This window comes from Crocodylus siamensis, chromosome 12, assembly GCF_052110815.1.
Source record: "Crocodylus siamensis isolate JL-2025a chromosome 12, ASM5211081v1, whole genome shotgun sequence".
Taxonomy (NCBI): Eukaryota; Metazoa; Chordata; order Crocodylia; family Crocodylidae; genus Crocodylus; species Crocodylus siamensis.
Window position 1 is genome coordinate 33,598,294 of NC_143406.1, and position 23,829 is coordinate 33,622,122.

Genomic DNA, 23,829 nt, shown 5'->3' on the forward strand with positions numbered 1-23,829 from the left:
GCCACCGGCCATCTTCTTTGAAAACTCATGGCGATCCGGAGAGGTCATGGATGACTGGAAAAGGGCAAATATAGTACCCATCTATAAGGAAGGGAAGGAGGAGGATCCAGGAAACAACAGACCAGTCAGCCTCACCAGAACCCCTGGAAAAATCATGAAGCAGGTCCTCAAGGGCTCCATTTCTAAGTATTTTTAGGAGAAGAAAATGATCAGGGACAGTTAGCCAAGGGCAAGTCATGCCTGACCAAACTTATTGCCTTCTATGATGAAATAACTGGCTTGGTGGATGCAGGGAGAGTAGTGGAAGTAATACATCTTGACTTCAGCAAGGCTTTTAATACTGTCTCCCACATTCTTGCATGCAAGCTAAAGAAGTATGGGTTGGACAAATGAACTGTAAGTAGGCAGAAAACTGGTTGGATCATCAGGCTCAAAGGGTAGTAATCAAAGGCTCAATGTCTAGTTGTCAGCTGATATCAAGTGGAGTGCCCCAGGAGTCAGTCCTGGGATCAGTTTTGTTCAGTATCTTCATCAATGACCTGGAAGACAGGATGGAGTGCACCCTCAGCAAGTCCGCAGATGACACCAAGCTGAGGGGAGTAGTTGAGATGCTAGGAGGTAGGGCTGGGATTCAGAGAGACCTAGACAAATTGGATGATCAGACCAAAAAAATCTCATGAGATTGAATAAGGACACATGGAAAGTTCTGCACTTAGGATGGAACAACTCCATGCACCAGTACAGGATGAGGACCAACCGGCTAAGCAGCAGATCTGCAGAAAAGGACCTGGGGGTTACAGTGGACAATAAGCTGAATATGAGCGAGTGATACCAAAATAATTAGTTCTATACATGAAAAAATTATGAATTGGTTATAATTTTCCATGTATAGGATCTAATTATTGGAGAGTTGTCTTAAATTTGTCCTCCCCACTGCTGTAGCAAGGAAAGCAGTGGCAGGGGAGCAGCAGGCAGGCAGACAGTGGGGAGCAGGCAGTGGGGGAAAAAGCAGTGAGGCAGGAGATGGGGGGCAGATGGTGAGGTTGTCCCCTACCCCCGATCCACTCCCCTCATAGCCCCTCCACACCAGGGCCTGCTTCTTTCAGCTGCCTCTTCTAGCTGCTACTGCTACTGGGCCAGAGCAAACACATGTTCAGTGGCCCAGGCTGCAGCAGAGACAGAGCTTGCTATAGCTAGAGCAAGGATAAGCAGCTGGGAGGGATGGGGGGGGAAGAGGCAGGGGACAGAAACTACAGGGGGGATGGGGAGAGATGGGGAGCCTGAGGCTATGGGGGAATGGGGAAGCAGAGGTGGTATGGGAGGGGCAGGCAGCATCTGTGGGTTCAGCCCCAATTCCAAGTCAGGGCCAGAGCTAGAGCTGCAGCAGCCTTCTACCCCCTCCCCACATACTTGCACCCAAGATGAGACCACTGAAATCATACTATTCACTGATGCTGAAAATAAATCATCAGTGGTTTTAAAACAATTTAACTCCCCAACTGAAACTCTTCATAGCCATTCTGCCTTTCTTCACTAAGGGCCAGCTATTATATCTGGATTTAAATGCCAAGAAGAGATTTCTAGGGTTTTTCAAGGAAAGGACATACCCCCAGCATAGTCCCATGAAAGTAGTTTCCTAGCCAGGAGAAAATCTGCCCACACAGACCAAACAATCATGAGCATAGACTAGGAAGTAATGAAGGTCCACCACCATACCAGAACAATTTGCTCTTTCACAGAAGTGTCTAAATAATACTTTCAAGGAAGTTTTTGTGATAATTACTATCTTAGTATATCAAGTTTCTTATGACAAATATTGCTTTACTATTTCAGTTTATTTCCTTAACGTCATTGTCAGAACAAATAATATTGAAAAAACCATTTTATGCCAACACTCACAAGTAGCGGCCTTAGCATCAGAATTCCCACGCCAAATTACTTCCTGACTGCAGATTCTAATGGCATTCCTTAATAACTCATTTCTTTCCAGAATAAAGAATATTTCTACTAAAGAATTAAGGAATATTTCTACTAGCAAGCAAACTTCCTGTTAAGACTTTAAGTAATTTGGGGAACTTTCAGTCAGGAATCATCCTTTCACAACACAACAGAAAGACTCCCACAGCAAATCAACAAAAAACACACATGTTTATCATGAACAGTATCTATTCTTACACTTGCATATCAACAAGTGAAGTCTTTTAAGCAGTAGTCATTTAAAAAATAGTATACTACTGAACAGAACTGAAAAATCATTATCCGAGTACAATTATTCCCGACCTTATCTGCAGAGCTCCATAGAAAACGGAAAGCATGATATGAAACTGTAATTCACAGAAAAGTACAGTGGAAGCACAAAGATTGATACTTGTCCAGCAAGAACTCTGAAAACTACAAGAGAGCTGTATTTCACAGAAGACTGCCTTATTTCATCATTACACCAAAATCTTAAAAGGTCAAGCATTAAACAACATTCTTCCAATGCAGACAATATTTCATAATGCATTCTTGTTGTGTAATGGAGGCATCAAAGGAACTTAATGTAGTTTTTCATCATCTGACTAATTTGAAACTAAATCAGAGAGAAAATAAGAAATAAAATACAAGAAAGCAGCTCAAATACAGATAGCATCAGTGTGTTTCCAAGACTGTAGAATCCAATTGCCCGAGTACTGCCTTTCAAGACAGAACAAAAGGAGTGAGGGCATGGACAGATAAGCATTCGCAGTGCTCCAAATCTCACTCCAAGCCCTTCAAAGTCAGTGGGCCTCAACACTGTGCATGCCCCACTTCATCCCCCATCCTTTCCTGGAGTATTTCAAAAAGGCATGCACTGGCCATGTTCTCCAAGTAATAGGAACTCCTGCATACCTCTCATGCTCCAGAGGTTCCCAAAAATATCCCAAGAATGGTCACTGGCTGTCTGCCTGGCACCCCACACCCCATGTCCTCCCTCTTCCTCCCCCACCCTCATGAGATGCTTTCACTTTTTAAATGTTTCTTCAGCTGTTTGGAGTATTTCAAAGGCACTTGAAGGATCTCACACTCCACATTTCTCCATGACCCGTAAGAGCTATCAAGAAGAAACAAAACCTATTTCAGGGAAAGCAAAGTGTGGTTGGGGAACATGTAAAATAACCTTTCTAGATATTTCCTCAAATGTTTAAAAAAAACTAGCATTCCAAAAAGTAATGTGTAAGGAATTTCACAAACTAAATGTAACCCTTTTTGACACTCTTCAAATCTCATGAATTTCTGAATATTCATAAATGAAGTCCTATTCTGATCCACTGAGTTGTTTACAATTAGTGATTCACATCACGTGCCCATGTGATTAGCATATGGAAGTTCTGGATGGAAGAAAATCATTCAGTCTTGCGTTCTCAATGGCTAGAGCAGTGGTCACCAAGCGGTGGATCCCGATCGGCAAGTATATCAGGAAGCCTCTGACAGTCGATCTCAGTCTGGAGGGGCTGAGCACACACGCACTCAGCACCCCCAGACTGAGATTGACTGCCAGAGGCTCCACAATCAGGAGCAGCAGGAAACACATGCAGCCAGAATGCAGTCCGGGAGTGGGGGGACATACGTAGCTGGGCTGAGCTGTGCCCCCTACCACCGGGGCCAGACCAGGTGAGTGGGATGATCCCCCTCCATGCCCTGCCACCCTCCAGTGAAGCAGGGAGTGGGGAAGGGGCAGGGGCAGGGGCGAGTGGGGCCCTAGCCAGGCCGGGGGAGGGTCAGAGCCTGGGCAGCTCATCCAGGGGTGTAGAGGGAATCCCACGCTGTATGCACGCTGGCAGAGACCCGGGGGCCATGTGCCTTCCTGATAAGCGTGTGGGGCAGAGGTGGCTGCCATTGCACACTGGGCTTTGTCCCCAAAGCCCTGTGCACAGATTAGGGGGGACATGTGGCCCCTGGGCCTCTGCTGGGGTGCATGCAGTACAGGAGCCCCCCCCCAAAGCCCTGGATGAGCCACCCCACATGCAGATCCAGGCCCACATGTTCCCCATGCCCTCCCAGGCTGTGTGCCCCCTCACACACACCCTCCAGATGAGTCACTCATGACTTCATCCTGCACCTGCCTGGCTGGGCAGGGCCTGCCCCTGCTCCATTCCTGCAACACCATGGTCAGCAGTGAGGGAGAGAGCAGGGCACAGGCAAGAGCAGGGACTGGGGAGAGCGGGGGACAAGCAGAGGCCTGAGGGGCACATGCCCCCAGGCCTCTGCTTGTCCCACCACCCAGCCTGGCCCACTCTCCCCAGTCCCTGCTCCTGTCTGTGCCCCACTCTCTCCCTCACCACTGGGGCCTCAATCTGCCCAGCTCCCCCATGGCCCTTTCTCCTTCCCCCACCCTTTTCCCCCACAGACTGACCTCCTGGGGGGGTCGCACCCCCAAATAATTTTTTCTCCCTCTGACTCAATCTGCCCCCCACTTCCCTCCCCACACACTGATGGTGGCAGCAGCACAGGGTAGATCTTGGGTTGTTTTTTAATTCAAAAAGTGATCCAAAAAAGGGTAGAGACCAATGGGCTAGAAAATGGCTAGAGAATGGTTTTTTAAGGAATAAAAAGTTCATCCAATGAAACTTTAACATTTTAAAAAATATCTTCACAGGTTTGTGGGAAAGACTATTCTAAAGTAATCAAAAAAGGAACTGTCAGTTATTGGAAAACTTGTGTTCTGAATATTAAGCAAAGCTCAACAAACATATTTAAGGCACGTTTTTAAGCTTTCAAGAAAAACTCTGGAGAGCTGGACAAATATTTTCTATCCATTCTGGCTCCCCTTGTTAAGGATGCTATTCCTCAGACTTTCTGTGACTATTGTAATGCAGAACTATTCATGGTGGGAAGCAGAGGTTTGGACTGTGGTCATAGTTTCAGTATATAAAGCCCTTGTCCCATCAGCAGATCCATCCCTCTGTCACTTTTACTCCCCATTTCTTGGCAGGAATAATCTGCACCAGGAAACAGAAGACCCAACTTTAATTATTGAGTCTCTAGTAGTCTTTTCATAATACGCATTAGGGGCATCTTGAGCATCTTTTTCTGCATAACTTATAATTTAAATGTGATGAAATGCAAGTTTAAATCCATGAATAAAATCAATCATGAATAGGGCCCTAAATTGGACAAGACTGAAACTGCAAGGAAAGCTGAATTCTGTTCTCCATAATTAGATGTACTTAAGAAAAGTCACCCAAAAATTAGTGTGTCAGATATTTTTTTTCCAGTTTTGCATTATGAGTGCTCATCTCTTCATTTCAGGAAATGTTCGTTACTAGTGTACAGCGAAATAAAAGAAAAACAAAGTCCCTTATGCACATCAGCCCAACCATAGATCTTGTCCAGGAAGTGCAGACAAAAATCACAGCTGTTTTTTGTTGTGTTAACTAATCCTTGGTAAGATTTAGTGATTGTTTATTTTCAGAATAAATGTAATGCAGGCGCTAAGGACTTTGTATTTCCCAGTGTGCCTATGATTGGAAAACTTCTGAAGCAGGTAATGTTATTAAGACAAACCCTCCAAAACAACCACAAATCAAAAGACACACATTTATTTTCTAGGCACAACAAAATGATATTAATAATAAAGAAAAACATGCTTTACAGTGAGATTAATTTGTTTTCATTGTTCATGGGGCTTGCATTATAAAAATCTCTGGAGTCTACTCTATACAACATAATGAGTCTAGTCCATATTACACAGGGATGGCTAACAGAGCTATACGTATTGCTTAATGTTATCTACACATCTTGCTAACAACTCAAAACAATGGGTGCACTGGGAGTGGTATCAAACTTTGCAGCAGAAGAAATCATGATTACTAATGATGTTCTACTTCTTTTTCTAGGGAGTTTCATAAATTTGGACTGTTTATGTAGATTTTATGCAAAAGTAAAATATTTACTTAGGAATATTCATAATGTTCAAATCACTAAACAAAGTTCATTAAATCAATTTTCTTCAATTTGTTGTAAACTCTCCATATTTTATATACATCATTTGTTAAATCAATATATTCATAGTGACTAAATAAAATAGTGACTGAATACAACTTTATGGCAAATCCTAATAAGAAATTTTAATATTTTAATTTATTTAAATGGTAATATGCATAAATTAATAAAAAACTTTCCTTCCTAATTGTAAATGATAAAAAAGCAACTTTGGACAATAAGTTACTTACAGCCAGCCAGCCAGCCAAGATTTATCTCATATTTCTGTAAAAACCATAACATCCTTATTCACTGGTGATAAACTTTTGGGGGGCAAGGAGAGGTCTTTTGCTGGAAAACTCTACTAACCACATGGTCCTGTAATTTGATATGTCGACAGCATTAGATTGGCTTTAATCTGGTCATAACATGAGGCCCATCCCTACTCCAGATCTAGCTCTATAATACTGTTAGAGTAACATTTGAGGTGTCCTCTTTCCCTACCCTTTAGCTTGTTAACTACCATTGACAGTCACATTGGTATGCTCCACATACTAAAGAAAAATGAAAGAAGTGTTGGTAATGTAATCCGGATCATTAAAGGAGCTGCATCCTTATAGCCACATGAAATCTATGAAGACTACATATGTTGTGCTGAGAAGAAGAAGGTTTTTAGATTGGCTTTACAATGGATAAAGTAAGGACCTCTTTACTTCTACAGGTCCAGAAAATCAGACCGTTATTAGTAGCACTATCTTGCATAAAAACTGGGGAGGGCTATCTGAAAATCCTGAAGTGTGGGGAAATACAGCTAGTGAGTGAGATTTTTAATGATTATAAAGAAATTATACCTATTTTATTATGAAATAGTCCTTAGATGAGTATAGTGAGGTAAACAAGGGGACATTAAAAGACCTTGTTAAGTTCCATCAGCCATTTTTGATTTACATCTTATCCTTTGAACTAAGCAACAAGCCTCACCGCAGTACTAATTGAATTGAGCTTTGTTCTGGCACAACAATCAGCTGGTGTTACAAGGAAATTACAAGTATCATCTGATATGCCACTTGTACTTGTAAGTTTAAGGGGCCTGAAGGAAATTAAAACCTCACAAGGGGGAGCTAATGATGGTTATAACTTTGTGAAGGCTTGAAATGGAAAGTATCTTAACATACGGTCTGTAATATTTACTGTGCTTACAAGCATACCAGGTAATGTTTTGTATTAACTATTCAATTCAGAGAGAGGGGGGATGGAACGCTGACTAAAATTCATGGTGTCTTAACAAATACTGAGGACAACAAACTGGTCCAAAACTAATAATGTTGTTAGGTATCTTATTACTCAGGAAAGCACAATTTATTAAGAATAGTAATGTGTGCACTTTTTAATCTATGAACAATGGCATAGCAATTCTGAAACTAGTAAAGTATGTCAATTCTGATATCAAAGTATAGGCATATGCTTTCTCTAAAAGGAAAAAATATTTTTCATAAATGCCCATGACTAAAAAATAGCTTGTTCAATCAGTTTCATACTTCTGAAATAAATCATTCAAAACATAATAAATATCAGCCATTTTTTTATGTAATTTAGGAGGAAATGGTCTTTCAGCCCAAAGAGCTTTTGCTATTATTCCAGAACACAATCTAAACTGTACCATTCTTACCTCAATCAATTTTCTTTCATAAGAACTAGCTAGTTCTTCATTGTTTTCCACTTGCTTTTGCTCAGGAATGGTAAATTCACCTTCAATGTTCCAAAGGTTGGGCAGAACTAAAATAAAAAAAGATTCATTAAACGGAAATAGAATTTACTGTAGTGAATATGTAAATAAACTTTTCAGAATGAATGCCTTCAAAAACACTTTAGCAAAATATTGAACACCAATAAAAAAGTAACTTAAATACAAAAGGGGGGGATTCTTTTTTTTTTTTAAAGCAATATTTAAGTAGCTCCTCATAACAGTAAAACTCAAAATTTAATAAAAACTCAGGTAATGGCAAATAACTGGTATTAATGTGTTAAGTATGTTGCGGGCACATACACAATAACTGTATGCTAAAATAAGACACAATTTGTTAATTAAATTCCCTAAAAGCCCTGTCCTAAAATTCTCTAACTCTTAAGTAAAGGCTACATAGTTTTGAAAACAGTTCATTATAATTCCTTTTAAAAAGTGCCTTAGTGAAACAAATGAAGCTTTGCCCAAAGAGGAGGAAAACTCCCTACATTTGACTGAATTATATCTGATAAATCTGAAATTATGACCTTGTCCTCCCCTCCCAGTCCCTCCCTACCCAAAGAGTCCATCAACATTGAGAAAGTAAATTTAGAAAGTCTACAGGCTAACTAAAATGGAGTCTCTATCCATAAGGGATAACAACTGAGAATTATTTTTGTGGTCCAGTCAATAAATATGTAGCTTTCCAGAGTTATGCATTAGTTCTGAATCAAATGACTGACAATTTTAAACTCTTCTATTTATTTTTTTTAAATAATATCACTGAATTCAGGGAAAAAAACAAGGTTTCAAAATATTTGGAAACAAATGAACTTAAATCAATAATTATATTATAAAAGTTTCTAACTTTTTTGTATCAGTATTCTGAATCATCATAGTGGCATAATTTATAGTTAATACACATTCAGTCTTACGTAAAAAAGCAATACTCAGCATGTTCTTAAGCATAAATTGCTACAGCACTTAGGGGACAACTACGAAAACAAGATCTTCTCATAGATGAAACCTTTATGATTTCTTTAAAATGAGGTAAGCTGCAGAAATGAGACTACATATAAAATGCCAACTCGCTCAACAGATGTTTCCCTTTATATCTGCTTCGAAAAAGGACACAATGACCTAGTTTTATTCCTTTTCCCCAGGATGATACTATGGGAGAGCAAACTGGATTGAGTTCTCTTTCACATCAACTACCGTACTCTAGCCTAACTAAGATTCCAAATTTATTATTAGTGATGATGTACAAGAAGGAACTCGCATAGCTTGATTATCACAATTCAAGCTGAAGTTGCAAGACTGGAAGAAGAATTATCAACATGTAGATATAAAATATGGTTTTAAAATGGTAATTTGTCAAACTGCATGCTCCTAATGTACCTGCGGTACTTGAAAAATGTGCAAGTTGCAGGCAACAATCTGCTGTGAAAAAAGCTGCATAATTACCACCATTAACATCACCAAGGCTGACAACATTCTGATTTACAAAAAAGATCCATTCTCAAATTGCTACAGTATTTACAGAGATTCTACTTATCCTTTACTCGTGTCTTAACAACAACATCATTCAAATAAAAGATATTAAGTAGAAGATTACCAGAACATAAAGCAATTATAAAGCAAGAACAAAGCAAATCATTTTCTAGATACTGAAAATTATTTTTCAGGTGAAAAGAGTTTACTTCTAAAAGTTACAGCAGTTATTTTTCATTGAGTTTCTTTGCACCTAGAATAGTTGTAGGGTTCTGCCCTGAAGATGCTGCCAAAAAGTATTCTAAAACTACCTGAAGCACTCCAGAATACAAAGGTAACAGCTCTTTTATTCATCTCTACGGAACACCAAGAATTTAGCTTTTCCTTAAATAGTTAATCAATAAAATGTAAGACTTTAGAGAACTGCAGAGCAAATATTTAATCGTTTTTCAAAATAGGTTTGATTCCCATTTGATAACCAAATTTTATCCCCTAAACTTTGCACAGATTGTAATTACTCAATTACCTTGGACATGTGAAAGTTAATAAAAACACGCTAAAATTAAACAAATTAACTAGTACCTGTGCACCAGAGGGAGCACTTTTTGGCACAGAACAACACTGATACAGATGGTTAATCTTATTTAATACCCACTCTTGCTTGGTTTGCAACTACTGAGTTCAGATATGAACTGTAATATTTGACTGTGCTTCTCAACTAGACAACCAGTAAACAGAAAAGAGTCTTACAACTCCATGAGTTAAAAAAAAAAAAATGGAACGGAAAATGGAAGTTACCCTAATAAGATAAAATGGGCAAATTATGGTGTTATCATTACTTTACTAATAGAGAAAGATAGTGTGATCCAGAACAGATTCAAAACTGTCTCAGACAAATTAGGTTCTTTTCGTAATCTGATGAAGAACGGAATTTACTATAAACAGAAGTACTACAGGAAGTAGAACAAGAGACTGATTTTAGAAACTGATTGAGAGGAAAAGACAAGAGACTAATTTTTGAAACAGAGGGGACAAACATTCAAAAGGAATGTTTCCATGTTTGCTAATATTAAAGCAGCATAGCTTTAGGAGACAGGAATGAGATTGTGAAAAGAAGTCATAAGCACCAAGATTTCAGTTAGCCAGAGAAACAAGAATGTGTATAAATTTTCTTTTCCTAATCTAAAATTTAGACAGCACAAAAGACCAAGCTTAAAAAAATAAAAACAACATTGCAAAGCAAAACAAAAAGATGACCAAGTCTCCAGAAAAAGCTTAAGTACATGTTAAAATACAAATGGGAATAAAAAAGGGCTCCCAGATAAATTACAAATGTCTAGTAAATATGCATAGCAAAGAGGGGAGGAAAAACCCGTCAGGAACAAAACAACTAAATATGGTGATAAATGAAATACTGTGAATAATCACTGAAAAGAAAAGATATGTGAATCCATTTAGTTCATGATGAGTGGTATACCAGAATACAAGAAATAGCAAGAAGTTAACAGAACTGAGAGAAAGGAAGGATTCTGAGGAGATGAATAGAGGAAAAGAATTACCAGCTGTCAGTTACCAATGAGATACCTTATATGAGGTAATAAAGGACCTGGTGCCAAGAGACAAACATTGCTGAGAATCTGAATAACCTCATTATAAGAAAAAGTCCCAGCATACATACATTAAGGAGGACAAAGTGCAGCAGAATACATTTTATAGCAGACAAAAAAATAACACATGAAAATGAGGCCCACATGAAGCTGGATTTAATAAAAAGATAGAGAAGCAAATTACCTGCAACCAGGAGTTTCACAATGCCTGGAAAAGTATGTTATTTTGTAATTTATGCTCAAATTATTAGAATCCCTGGATTCATAGTCTCCACTGAGCCCGGAGGCCGAGAACACAGATCAGCCGCTGCTCCCAGTGATGTGGGCACATCAGAGCCCTTGACTCCGCTGAGCCCTGGCACCTAGGAGCATCAGCTGATCAGGGCTCCCAGGCCAGGTACAGACTTTACCGTTTTGTCGGTATAAGTGATAGGAAACATACCCATAACAGAACAGAAGTTCGGCACAATATTGGTTTAAAAATGGCAGAACCTGGTCTAAGATTTGCCCCCCTCCCCGCCCCCCGCTATCAAACGGTGAATGTATGTCCTGTTCGCTACCGATCTAAAAGATGCCACTTACAAAAAAAAATTGTGTGACTTAGATTGATTCTGCCTTGGGCTTTTTGAATATACGTACCTAGCCCCAGGCTCTAGGGCACAGCCGGAGTCTGAGGCTGGAAGAGGCAGTCAGCTGATCTGCACTCCTAGCCTCAGGAAAGCATGGGAGTCAAGGGCTCCCATTCACCCCCAAGGCTGGGACCCCAATCAGCCTGTGCAATTTGAGGCATGATGGGAACAGCCACAAAAATTTTACTCATTTTTTGGTGTAATAACTCTGTGGTTAATTTATTGTTTTATCATGCCATTAATTGCATAAATCAAGGGGCAGGCAAAATATGGCCCATGGACTGGATGTGGCCCGCCAGACACTTCCATCTGGCCCATGGGGCAACTCTATAAACGCTCTGTCAACCCTGGCTCTGAGTTACCCATCTGCAAGTTGGTGGTCTCTGCAGGAGGTGTGGTTATGGTTGCTAAGCAACCAACCCCCACCCCAATCTGGCCTGACCCACCTCAGCCCAAAGCTAGGGGACGCTAGAAACAAGAAACTTCTGCCTGACAGAGGCTCTTTCCTGGCAACTCCATGCTTGTTTCCAGCCCTCCCTGCTTGCAAGTGTGGGAATTGAGGTGAGGGCCCCACCAGGCCAGAGCCAGGGATGTTTGTTCAAGGAAAGGGAGTGGGAGTGCAGGCAGCACTATGGGGCCAGGCTAGACTGGCCCCACATCTGCAGGAGCATGGGAGCTGCACGCTATAGGGATGGGTCTGGCTGGCCGCACACACTGCGACCACCTGCAGCCAAGGACTTAGGCAGGAGCACAAGAGCTGTATTTACGGGGTCCATGGGGCTAACCCTGTATAGTGCTGCCCTGTGCAACTGGGAACTCAGGCAAAACAGCAGCTGCTTGTTTTGGAGCCAGGTGGGGCTGGCCATGCACTTTGCCACCATGTGTGGCCAGGGATTTGGGTGGGAGCACTATTGGGCTGGGTGGCGCTGGCCCTGCATGCTGCTGCCATGTGCAGCCAGGGACTTGGGTGCGAGCTGTGTGTTACAGGGCCGGATGGGGCTGGCCCCTCATGTTGCCACCACCTGCAGCGGGGAAGTGGTGTGGGAGCACAGGGAGCTGCACACTATAGGGCCAGAAGGGCCTGTCCTGGCTCGCTCCCACCACATGCGGTTCCAAGGGACTCCAAGGCACAACCACCCACACCCCCATACCCTCCCAAAGTCCCCACACACATTTCTACCTCCCCACCATAACTCCAAACACAACCCCACACCCTCCCACACACCTCACCCACACCCTCCACCATACCCACACACAACCCTCACTACACCCCAACATACACACCAACAATATACAAGAGTAAGACTGTATTACGAGCTATTAGGCAATCATGTCCAGATACACTATGCATACACACACAAATCAGGACAAAATATGTTTTAAAATTAAATTAAATAAATTATACAAGATGTTTGATTTTTTATTTTTTAGTACATGGTATGCTGTTTTTTTCCAGTTTTATGTTGGCAACCTCCTTCCCAAAAGGAGTACTTCCAGGGTGAGTGGAGGGATTTCTGATGCCAATAGTCAGGGGTTAGGGGCAGGACTTCCAGTGCCAAAATGGTGACCGGGGGCAGGGCACCTGTCAAGGAGCAGGTCTACCCTGGTGGCCCTCAACAGCTCACCCAAACTCATTAAGTGGCCCTCCAGTCAAATTAAGTGCTCACCCCTGCATTAACATGTGGCCAGTTTACTACTTATGATGTGATTAACAGCTCAATGTGCAGTGGAAGGGGCTGGCTGGGGCAGAAGAGTGCTACAGTGCAGGGCTAGCCAGCAGGCAGCCCCCACAGTGTAGTACCCTCATGCCCCAGCAAACCCCAGTCACCGTCTACATGTGCATTGTGGTGGAGTATATAACTCTGCTGAAGGCTAGTACTTGTGTTGGGCAGGACTATCCTACAGCAGAGTTAATTAGTTTACTCTGGCCTAACAGAAGTATGCAACGTGATGGTAGCACTTTACTGTGGAGCTAATTAGTTAACTCCACCATAAAGCGTCTCGTGCAGACGCATCCTCAGTCAGCATCTCCCTGCAGGATTTAAGCCAACTAACAATGCTGAGTCTATGAAAGAAATCAGAAATCTCTCTGCTTCCCCCTCATTATAGAAATATTATAATTTTTCTATTTTTGGATTAGCTTAAATGTTAAAGACACTATGGAAAATAAACAAAGTTATTAGAAGCAGAGAACAGAAATACATGCCCTGTCACTAAAAGAAAAGGGACTTGTAATACACTGGCTTGAATGCATGCCACTAGATGCTCAAATATTTTGAGCAATTAGCAATTAGCTGGAGTCCTTGAAAACAAATGATGACGCATATAAGCACCACCCACAGAGACTTTGTTTGCAATGATAAAATCTCTTCTACGTACTGCAGGCAGCATACGTAGCAAACTACATTTATAAACTTTGCATATGCTATGCATATTTGACTGTGACTTGTTAAAAGCTACAGGTTGAAACGAATATTTACTGATGGAAGAAAACTAAGATGATATGAATAACCCCCACAAAAAGACAGATAAATCAGCATACAAAAATATGCTTAAGTGGGGTGAGTCTCTCTATGAATGTTTACATTCAATCAATGAAGAAAATGGCTTGAGATAGGGCATTTTTAAAAGATGCTAAAGTAGATATGATAAACAATCAGACATCTGGAGAAAGCAGCTGGAGGTACAGCAATTAAATAACCTATAGAATCAGCTAATATTTTGTTGAAGGTGTTGTCTGACTGTAAGCAGCTAGCATTCATAGCTGAGTTTTTGCATTTTACCTTGTTTTTCCAGATTTTAATTCAAACAGGGAAAAGGACCCTCTTTATCTTGTGATTTTACTATAATATGCCCATTATTAGAACTTAAGCAATAAGCAGTTTCACAAGAAACACTTTCTCAGTTACTGGATAAGACTGTTTTCACAAAAATATGGCACAGAAGATGTTAAAGGAAAAATTGCAAAGAAAATGTAGGCTAGAACCATATACTACATGGGTAGGATAAGCAAAACAGCTCAAGGAATATTCTGGCAAAGAATATTTTCCCCACAGCAAAAGTGGCAACAAGCTATGTCTGATCAACAGTGCTGACCCAGCAGCTGGAGGCATTCCTCAGAGGAAAGGATCAAAACTACGAAGTAAATCTGGTACTTGACTGATAATGCAACTGGCAATAAATATTACAATAAAAAAAATAACACACTGTGTGTTTTGATAATCACTTTGTCTTAATTCTATAGCATTGCTTGCCAATAACAACTTTATTATGGACAAAAATTTGGTACTGTAATTCAAAACATAACAATTCTATTCTAATAACTAATCTTCTCCTAGCTCAAAGAAGTAATTAAGTTCCTAATGTGACTTATGAAAACAAGCAATTTCTCTACTCCAAAAAACAAACCAAAACAATATAACAGGTGCAAAGTTTCATAGATTCATAGAAGTTTGGGTCGGAAGGGACCTTAGCAGATCAAGTCCAACCCCCTGCCCTGGGCAGGAAAGAGCGCTGGGGTCACATGACCCCAGCCAGGTGCCTCCTCTTAAAGCCCCACAAGGTAGGGGAGAGCACCACCTCCCTTGGAAGCCCATTCCAGATTCTGGCAACCCTTACCATAAAGAAGTTCCTTGTGATGTCTAACCTAAATTTGCCCTCCGTCAGTTTGTGGCCGTTGTTCCTAGTTACTGCAAGGGGCGCCCTGGTAAACAGAGCATCTCCTATTCCTTGCTGCCCCCCCACCTCCCCGGATGAATTTGTAGGTGGCCGCAAGATCACCTCTCAGCCTTCTCTTGCAGAGGCTGAAGATCTCTTCTCATATGGCTTTGTCTACGGGCCCCTAACTATATGAGTGGCCCTCCTCTTAACCCTTTTGAGATGTCCACATCCCTCTTGAAGTTTGGCATCCAAAACTGGACGCAGTACTCCAACTGCAACTAAACCAGTGCCGCATAGAGGAGAAGTGTCACCTCCCTGGACCTGTTTGTCATGCACCTGCTAATACATGGTAAAGTGTGGTTAGCTTTATTGATCGCTTGGTCACACTGACAACTCATGTTCATCTTGATGTCAACAATGAAATAGAAACTTCTCCAATGGTATGTGTATACCCAGATTTGCTTAATATTTTTATCAAACTGAATTCAAACTTTGGCACTGTCAACAATCCTTTTCTGGCAATGAATGAAGGCCTGCTGTGTTCAATAGCAGGTATGCAAGCCAGCTTCAATATCACTGATCATATGATGGTGCCAAAGTATCTATTGACATTGAAATAAATGGAGCCACAGAGACTAATGAAGAAATGAAGAATTTCTTCCTGAGAAATGGGCAATAATTAAGAAACTACTGATCTGCATGGAGAGATAGATCTTAACCACAGTTCAACTTGATTCTTTTTTGGTCATTCCTTCTGTTGAATGCATGTAAAATAACATGGGTTAGGAAAGAGACATATCAATAATGTTCCCAGTATGTCAATATTCAGCTTCACTCCACCATCTCCTCTGACCCTTATGGTATAGCTTGATCCTTTAATCAGGGTTGTAAATGGGACATGGAAAAGAGTAACTAATAAAGCTTGGATTCCCTAAGGTCCTTGGCTGCCGCCTTAAAATTTAGTGCATGACTAAGTCTGTCAGCCCAACTGAAGGTGCAACCTGGGTGAGGCCTGGGTGATGCTATACATTTGAGGGGAAATTGGATCCTTGAACAGAAGATGTAAATAGGAATAGAAAACTGGAAAGATTCCTTCTGGGTCATTTAGTGCGTTCCCCTTCCTTCACAGAGAAGTATGCTATGTAATCCCTCTTCTTAATTTAAAAGTTTCTTATCCCCAAAGTTCACATTAAGAGGCTGCTTCAGAACTTAACTTCTACGATGGTTACAAATCTTCTTCTACTTTCCAGCTTAAATTCATTCACGGCCAGTTTACACTCATATGTTCTTGGCCAGTTTACACTGATACGTTCTTGTGCCAACATCATCCTTTAGCTTAAATAGCTTTTCTCCCTCCCCAACTTTATCCTCCTTATATATTTATAGACAGCCTCTGTTTTGCTATACTAAACAGGCAAAGCTCTTCTATATGGCTGCTACCTTGCAGCCCTTCTCTACACCCATTCAAATTTGAATCTTACCAGTGGCCTTGTCCAGCTGCATTAATACTTCCCTATCACTATTGAAAATGCCTCTCCTGTCATATCAAACATCACATTTATCTTTTTCACAGCCACATCATACAAGTGAGTCAGGCCTTCTGTGATCTAATATGCCTAGATCTTTCTCCTCTGTCATTGCCAAATGATGAACCTCAGTTTGTTGTGGAAGTTGTTAGTCCCTAAGAGCACATCTACACTGAAAATGTCCCTAAATATATTAGTCCAAGACAACTTTAAATTTAAGATGACCCCCAAAATAATTAATTGTATACTAGAAAATTATAAAAGCCTAATTATGGGGGGGGTCATCTTAAATTAGGTCCCCTCCCACTGCTGCAGTGGGAAAAGCAATGGCAGGGGAGCAAGCCCCCACCTGTCCCTCCTGCTGCTACCCCCTGGTGCCTGCACCCTGCAGCTCCTGTTCCCCTACAATCAGTCCTCCTTCTCCCCTTGTCCTCCACACTTGCTCATAGATCACTTGCAACCACCTACCTCTTACCCTATGCAGCAACTCTGGCTCCAACCCTGGGCACAAAGCACATGGTGGATCCAGCCCTGTCCTTGGCTGTACAGCTGCAGCAGCAGCTCCAGCCCCAGCCCCAGCCTTAGCCAGGCAGCAGCAGTGCCAGAAGCTCCAGCCCTAGCTCTGGATCAGGGCGGGCTGCCATGGCCGTAGCAGCAGCTCTGGCCCCTGGTGGCTGGAGCCAGAGCCACAACAACTGCTTAATCCCAGCCAGTACTTCAGTACTTGAATCCAAGACAAGGTTTTTTCCTCTCATATTGAATGTGGCCGGGGGGGGCGGGTTAGGGTTACGGTTAGGCAGGAGTGGTGGAGCCACATTTCTGCATTGCTGCAGTCACAATTAATTAGCATTCACCTCTCAGAAGTACTAATCAGAATAAATCTACATGCTCAGTTCCTTGTAGATGACCAGATAGTAGCAGTAGCCTGGGCTACATTTCATAATCTTAATTTTCCAGTAATTTGAGACATATTGTTCATATGCAGAACTTGTTACCATGTGGTAGCCATTACGAACAAGTAAGAAAAGTTTACTACTTCAAGATTATGAACTAATGCATTGTGCTCCTTACATTAAGATTATTCTAAGATGTACTGTTTTGATATTCTGAAAATGAGGGGGAAAAAGTTCTTTCTAGGTTATCAGTGCATACCCAGAAGCTTGAGTTTTAATAGCCCTGTTAATTCTAGTTTATGTAAAACATTATTTTTTCTTTGCCAGTTTCATTAGTTAGTTTCACAAGTAATATATAATCAAAGTTGGCCTATTTGCAGATAGTCTTTAGTACCATTTTTACTCAAATCCAGGACAAGGTCCTCCCCTCTATTAAGCATATGAAAAGAACCCCCCTTGTCTTAGATTTGAGTATGGACCAGGCAAGCAGAGGGTGAGGAGGCACTAAAATGGAAGGAAAGGCTCTGGGGAGGGCAGGTAATAGGAGAGTAGGTATGGAAGAGGGATGCGGTGGTGGGAAAGTGGCAAAATTATTGTTACAAGGTTTTTTTGTTTCGTCTGTTTTTTGTTTTTGTTTGTTTAACTTTACTGTTTATTCACTGGAAACGTATTTATGTAAATAAAAACTTTGGATAAATAATATTCCCTTTTGCTGCTGCAGTGTCTATTAATGTGTAAATTTAGATCCCAAGGAAATATTAAGTATATTCTTAATTATGGATGTGTTTACTCTGGATCAACAGTGTTACTTTTCTGACTCATACCTTTAGTATTTTGTTCTGCTACACAAAAGCACATGCACAATTTTCACCGATTATTGATGTATATCCAGGTGGGAGGGAAAAATATTCTATATTCTATATCTGCATACACAGTGAAAGTATTGAGAGTGATGTACCCTGACCTTACAACATCATTCATCATAATCAAAACACAATTTTACCTTGTATTCTGACTGAAAACATGCAGGAGAAACAGGAATTCTGTAGAAGACAGAGGACCAATCCCACAGCTAACTGTGTATGATTTTTTATAATTGCCTGACTTGCACATTTCTGTCATTGATACAGCATAACTACATTTAGTTTGGGTCCCAAAGGAAAATTAAATGCCACCAGTTGAAACAGATGGAAGGAACACAGCAGATGGCACTGGATAATTCAAGATCAATTTTGTTCTTTTGTTAGACCCTGCTTTCAAAAGCTTGCTTTTACATACTTGACTTCTTGCGAACTTAACTTGAAAACTGCTTTGTATCTTCAGTCAGTGGAAGCCAAAGCCTAACTGCCATTCTATATAAGGACCTTTTATTATTGTCTTATTTATTAATCCTTGACTCCTGACTTTTTAAAGAAGTTTTGAAGATTCATAATTATGTTTTATTTAGTCATATTTCTAGTTGATTCTTATTTTGTCTCACCTTAAAGGCTTTAAAACCAAACAGTTGGAGAAAAATCATTTCATTCTCTCAGTCATAACTGATTTAAGTCTGTAACAACTCCGTTTTATTTTCCTTTTTGTTGAAGGCAAGGAATCTGAAAATCCAAGGTGAAATTCAAGCAACTAAAAATGATACCAACCTTTTAAGTTCTAAAAGTACAAGTTTACAACAGAAACATTTTGTAAGGAAGGTGAAACTGAAGTGTTCTCAGTTCTAAAGTACTTCATACATATTCCTGAAGTCATAACATACTGTTCAGATTTTGAAACATCATGTACTGCCAAATGAAACAGTGACTAATAAGCACTCCAAACAGGCAGATTTATTCAAATTTAGCATCTATATTTTACTAAGTTCAGAAAAAACATTTTCATAGTATATATTCAAAACACAGCTATTATTCTTTTTAAATAAACTGAGAACATACAAAAAAGAGCAATGCAAGCAAATGATCTTTACCTAACTTCACTTCCCTATGTATGGATGTTTTAAATATTTGTGATGACAACCTCTTATAGCAAGGCTAACAAAAGGAATAATTAAATTCTTGAATAAGTAATTTCTTGAAAATATTACATATTATAGTACAGGGAGAAAACTTTGAAAAATGTAGGATTTTTTCTGATACAAGTTTGCATCTCTGTCATGAAAGATAAAGGTATTTATATTACTTTCAGATCAAGTAGGGATTTTTAATAGTTATTAATAATAGTTTCTAATTTCACAAACATTACATTTTAATAGCATTTTATTTATAACAAAACAGTTTCAGCTTTAAAACTGATTTTGCCTTCTTTAAGCTGAATATGCCAAGGCCTGTTGTTAAAATTACTAGATTACACAGTGGATTTGCTATTTCACCACTGGATCATTCAAAATGGATTGGATTAAAAAAAAAATGAACCATTTCTATTTAAATTTCAGTTTAAATGTTCTGCATAAGAACAGTTCCACTGTCAAGCACCTACCTATATAACTTATTTCCATCTTTAGCCCAGATCCAAAAGTAACTGAAATGAAACCCTGCTTCACTTCCCAGGTGGGATTCTCCCCTTGCCAAACAGCTTGATGGGGGTTGTGGCTTCCCCTCGCACCCCTCTCTTCTATCCTGGGGTTGGGAGGGAGGTGCTGTGGAGAGGCTAGAAGCCACAGCACAGAGCCACAAGGGTTTAGCACATCTGGTGCAGGAAGCTGCAGAAAGCAGGGAAGCTCTGCGTTTTCTTAAGTGCTTTGGGGACTGCTGGACAAACAAGATGTGGGGGATGAGGAAGGTGTTTAGTGCGTGGATCTTCTGCCAGGAGGCCAGCAGAGAGGATTTAATCAGTACTGGGTCCAAGGTAGATTCCTGAGGAACCCCACTCAATAATTTCCACCCAGTTAGACACTGAGCCATTTGTTGACTACTATTGGCACCCAAGATGCGCAACCACTTTACAGTCAATTCATCTAGGATGCATTTTCTTAGCTTAATTTATGGGAAACAGTGGAATGGCACTGTTAACAACTAGGTTCATCAAATCTAATGCTCTTCCCCCACCCACAATGCTTGTCACATTGTCACAGAATGAAATCAAATTGGTTAAGCCAAACCCACTCTTGAAAAAAAAATCTAACACAGCTGATTGCCTGTTTCCCTCTAGCTGCTTAGAAACAGATTCAATAATGGTGAAAGGAGAGCTCTACCACTATCAGGAAGTTTTAAAGATGTCAGCATCCCATGATAACAGGCCTAAAAAAAAATTAATCTTGATAGGAAGGCATTAGTTCCTGTGTCAGAACAAATACAACAGAACAAAGAACTGCATAGAGGCTTTAACTAACTTCAAAACTGAGTTTCAGTCAAATAAAGTAGCACTACTTTAAACCACCCTAGAAAAGTTCTATACTTTGGCCTTACAAAACCATTCAACCATAAATAAACCAACCCCTGAAATACAAAGTCCAAATACTTGTTAAAATTACTGCATCTAATCAGGTCTAGAAAATGGAATACAGCCATGTCCTGCTGTCTGCTGACAGAATAGGATGTCCAATCCTATTCAGTGTTTACTCAAATAATGCCAAAAATCCAACTGCTCAGACTCAGATTAATAAGCTCTCTTGTATGGAAAGCTGCAATGCCACTGTCAACAGTAAACTTGGGACACACTATAAGCATTCTTGGACAGTGTCCTTTATAATCATTTCATTTTTTTAATTTACTGCAATGCAATACTGTCTAGTAGCCTGAATTTCAACTATAATTTTAAGAAACCACTTAAAAGCCGTAGTCTTAATAATATTTGATTTTGGTCATATTCTAGCAACAATGTTCTGTGTGGATTCTTTTCTTGTTAAAACACTAAAATCTCAAAACAGCACCAATTCAATTTGTTATTATTTATATTTCACTGGTTTTACGTTAACTCCAAATACACAATGTTCCAAGATCTACAGTATGTTTAACAAGACTCCTCTTTGGATGCTGCTGGAGCATAAAAAAAAATAATCATCACTAAGAGATTAATCATTACGATGGAGTAGGGTAGCAAATGAAATCATTTCTATGCAACAGTTTTCGCATTCCTGATGAATACAGCTTTTGCAAGAATGTCAAAAAGATGATGGCTGGAAGCTTGCCATATTTAAAGCACAGAGTTCAATTGCCCCATCTGTCTGTACCTAGGTTAGTTAAAAGACAAGATAGTAGCCTTATTAACCTTAATTTATGAGTGAATAAATTAAATAGAAGAAAGAATGTTAAGGAAAATGTTAGAGCTTTAATGTAAAAAAACGCTTTTATGTACAAAAGCAGGGAAATTAGTGGTTCATTCTTTCTTCATCACATTTTCCCTACATATTTGTAAGGGTCTTAGGATTCTGTGCAATCTTATAAAGATGTGCTGCAATCGTTTGACACATCTGAGCAAAACAAGAACAAAATGACCTTGAAAATATCTGCTTTGGTCAGGAAGTTACGGGTTTTAAGCTAGGCCATTTTATGAAATCAGAAAACTGGTAAACATGGCCCACACAGAGCACTATGTTATAATTACAAAATCATGTAAATGTCAAAAAGCAAAGATCATGGGTTACTCTTTCTGATATTCGAATGAAACTTATTACCAATTTTCTAAAGAATTAAGGCCTCTGTGTGGTACACAGCAGAACAGGAAGGGGACAGAGCACAGTGGAAGACATGTCAAGGAACAGACAGCAGATTGGTTGGGGGGGACTGACAGTCAGGGAGGGTGCTGGGTTAATTTGTAGTATGCCTACCAAAAAGGTTAGCCCTCGCTGTTCTAGATTTACACAGGCAAAAGGTGAAAAAGTGAGGCAATTTCCTAAACTACTGATTCCATTCACAAATTTTTTTTTTAAAACAAAAACAAAGACAAACGTAACAAATCCTGGAATCATTCTATTATTTGTATTAAATGTTTAGCAAATGGGTTACTTCTCTAGGGGTGTGCGAAGCAGGTCCTATTTGATTCAGATGCGGATCTGGCCCTGTCCCAAATCGGGGACAGTGATTCAATTAGTTGAGTTGAATCACTGGCCCTGATTCAATTCGGCAAAATCCAAATCTGAAGATTTGATCTGATTCAGAGAATCAGAGATTCGGACATGAACACAGCTTTAAATGTTTTTTCTATCTACCTCAAGATCCCAGCGTAGCTTATGAACATTATGATGCAGGGGTGGATGGAGCATCCCCACAGGTGCACGGGGGGGCTGGTGGCACATCCCACAGGGGCACATGCTCAGCAGTGAACCTGGAAGTGCACTGGAAGTACTTCCAGTCCACTTCTGGGTCTGCCAGGGAGTGCACTGGGGCCCCCTCCATACCCCCCCCCCGGCTCAGCAATCAGTCACAAGTGGACCCTGGGTGCCCCCCCAGACCCAGGAAGCAACAGTCGCCAAGCTGGGGGGTTGTGCCGGAGGGCCCCCTGCCCACTCTCCAGCAGACCCAGAAGTGCTTCTGGTCCACTTCCAGGTCTGCTGCCGAGTGCATTGGGGAGCCCCTCGTGCTTCTGTGGGACACTCCATGTGCCCCAGCATCGCAGCACTCACGAGCTGCCTGCTACCTAAAGGTATGTAGAAAAAACATTTAAAGCTATGTCTATGTACAAATCACCAAATCTTTCCGAATCAATTCGGAGGGTTCTGATTTGATTAGGAGAAATCAAAGGGTCCTCTGATTCGATTCGAATTTGGAGATTCGGCTATCCAATCAGGCCGAATCTCTGCCAAATCAAATCAGGGACCAAAGCTTTGCATAGCCCAAGTTACTTCTTCCATGAAAGTTTTCCATATTTCTCTTTATGCTGTTGCCATGGCATACCCTCCAAGGAGGAGTTGCTCAGGACCACCATGGCCTTGACTAATCTGAGTCCCCCAAAGCCAGCCCAGGCATGGCTTCTAGAACAAGGTGGAAATCCAAGTGCCTTTCTGTTGTCTTTTGGTCTCTTACCTTCCCTGGTACTATGTGGTCAAATGCTGACTCAAGTTAGCATCCAGTTCCACTCCTGAAAAGATGGACTTTGCTTCTTGTTGGGGAAACCAAGTGCAACTCAAAGTTCCAAGCAGCAATGCAGACAGCCTCTTCAGAGGCCTCTGTGACACAATCATAGAATCAAAGGACCAGAAGGGACATTCAGGCGCTTGGCCAGCCTCACCTTGAACACGTCCAAGGATGGTGACTGCACCACCTTTGCTGGGAGTGTGTTCCAGATTCTGGTGACCCTTACAAAGTTTTTTCTTATGTACAGACTGAAATTACCCTCTATCATGCAGCCAGAGGTTCCCTGCCTCCCTCTCCAAAGGGGTTAAAATAGTCCCTCTATCCCCAGTCAAGCTGGCACAACTTTGAGCAA

General features: G+C 40.7%; 1 protein-coding gene across 2 annotated transcripts in view; it reads right to left on the minus strand.

The window, feature by feature from the left end:
* SNX29 (sorting nexin 29) overlaps nt 1-23,829 on the minus strand; it is a 453,573-nt gene that overhangs the window by 284,936 nt on the left and 144,808 nt on the right. For both annotated transcript variants that reach the window (XM_090023172.1, XM_090023173.1), the window contains one exon: nt 7,613-7,719. In XM_090023172.1, the coding sequence (XP_089879298.1) occupies nt 7,613-7,719 (107 nt within the window). The remainder of the gene's footprint in view (nt 1-7,612; nt 7,720-23,829) is intronic.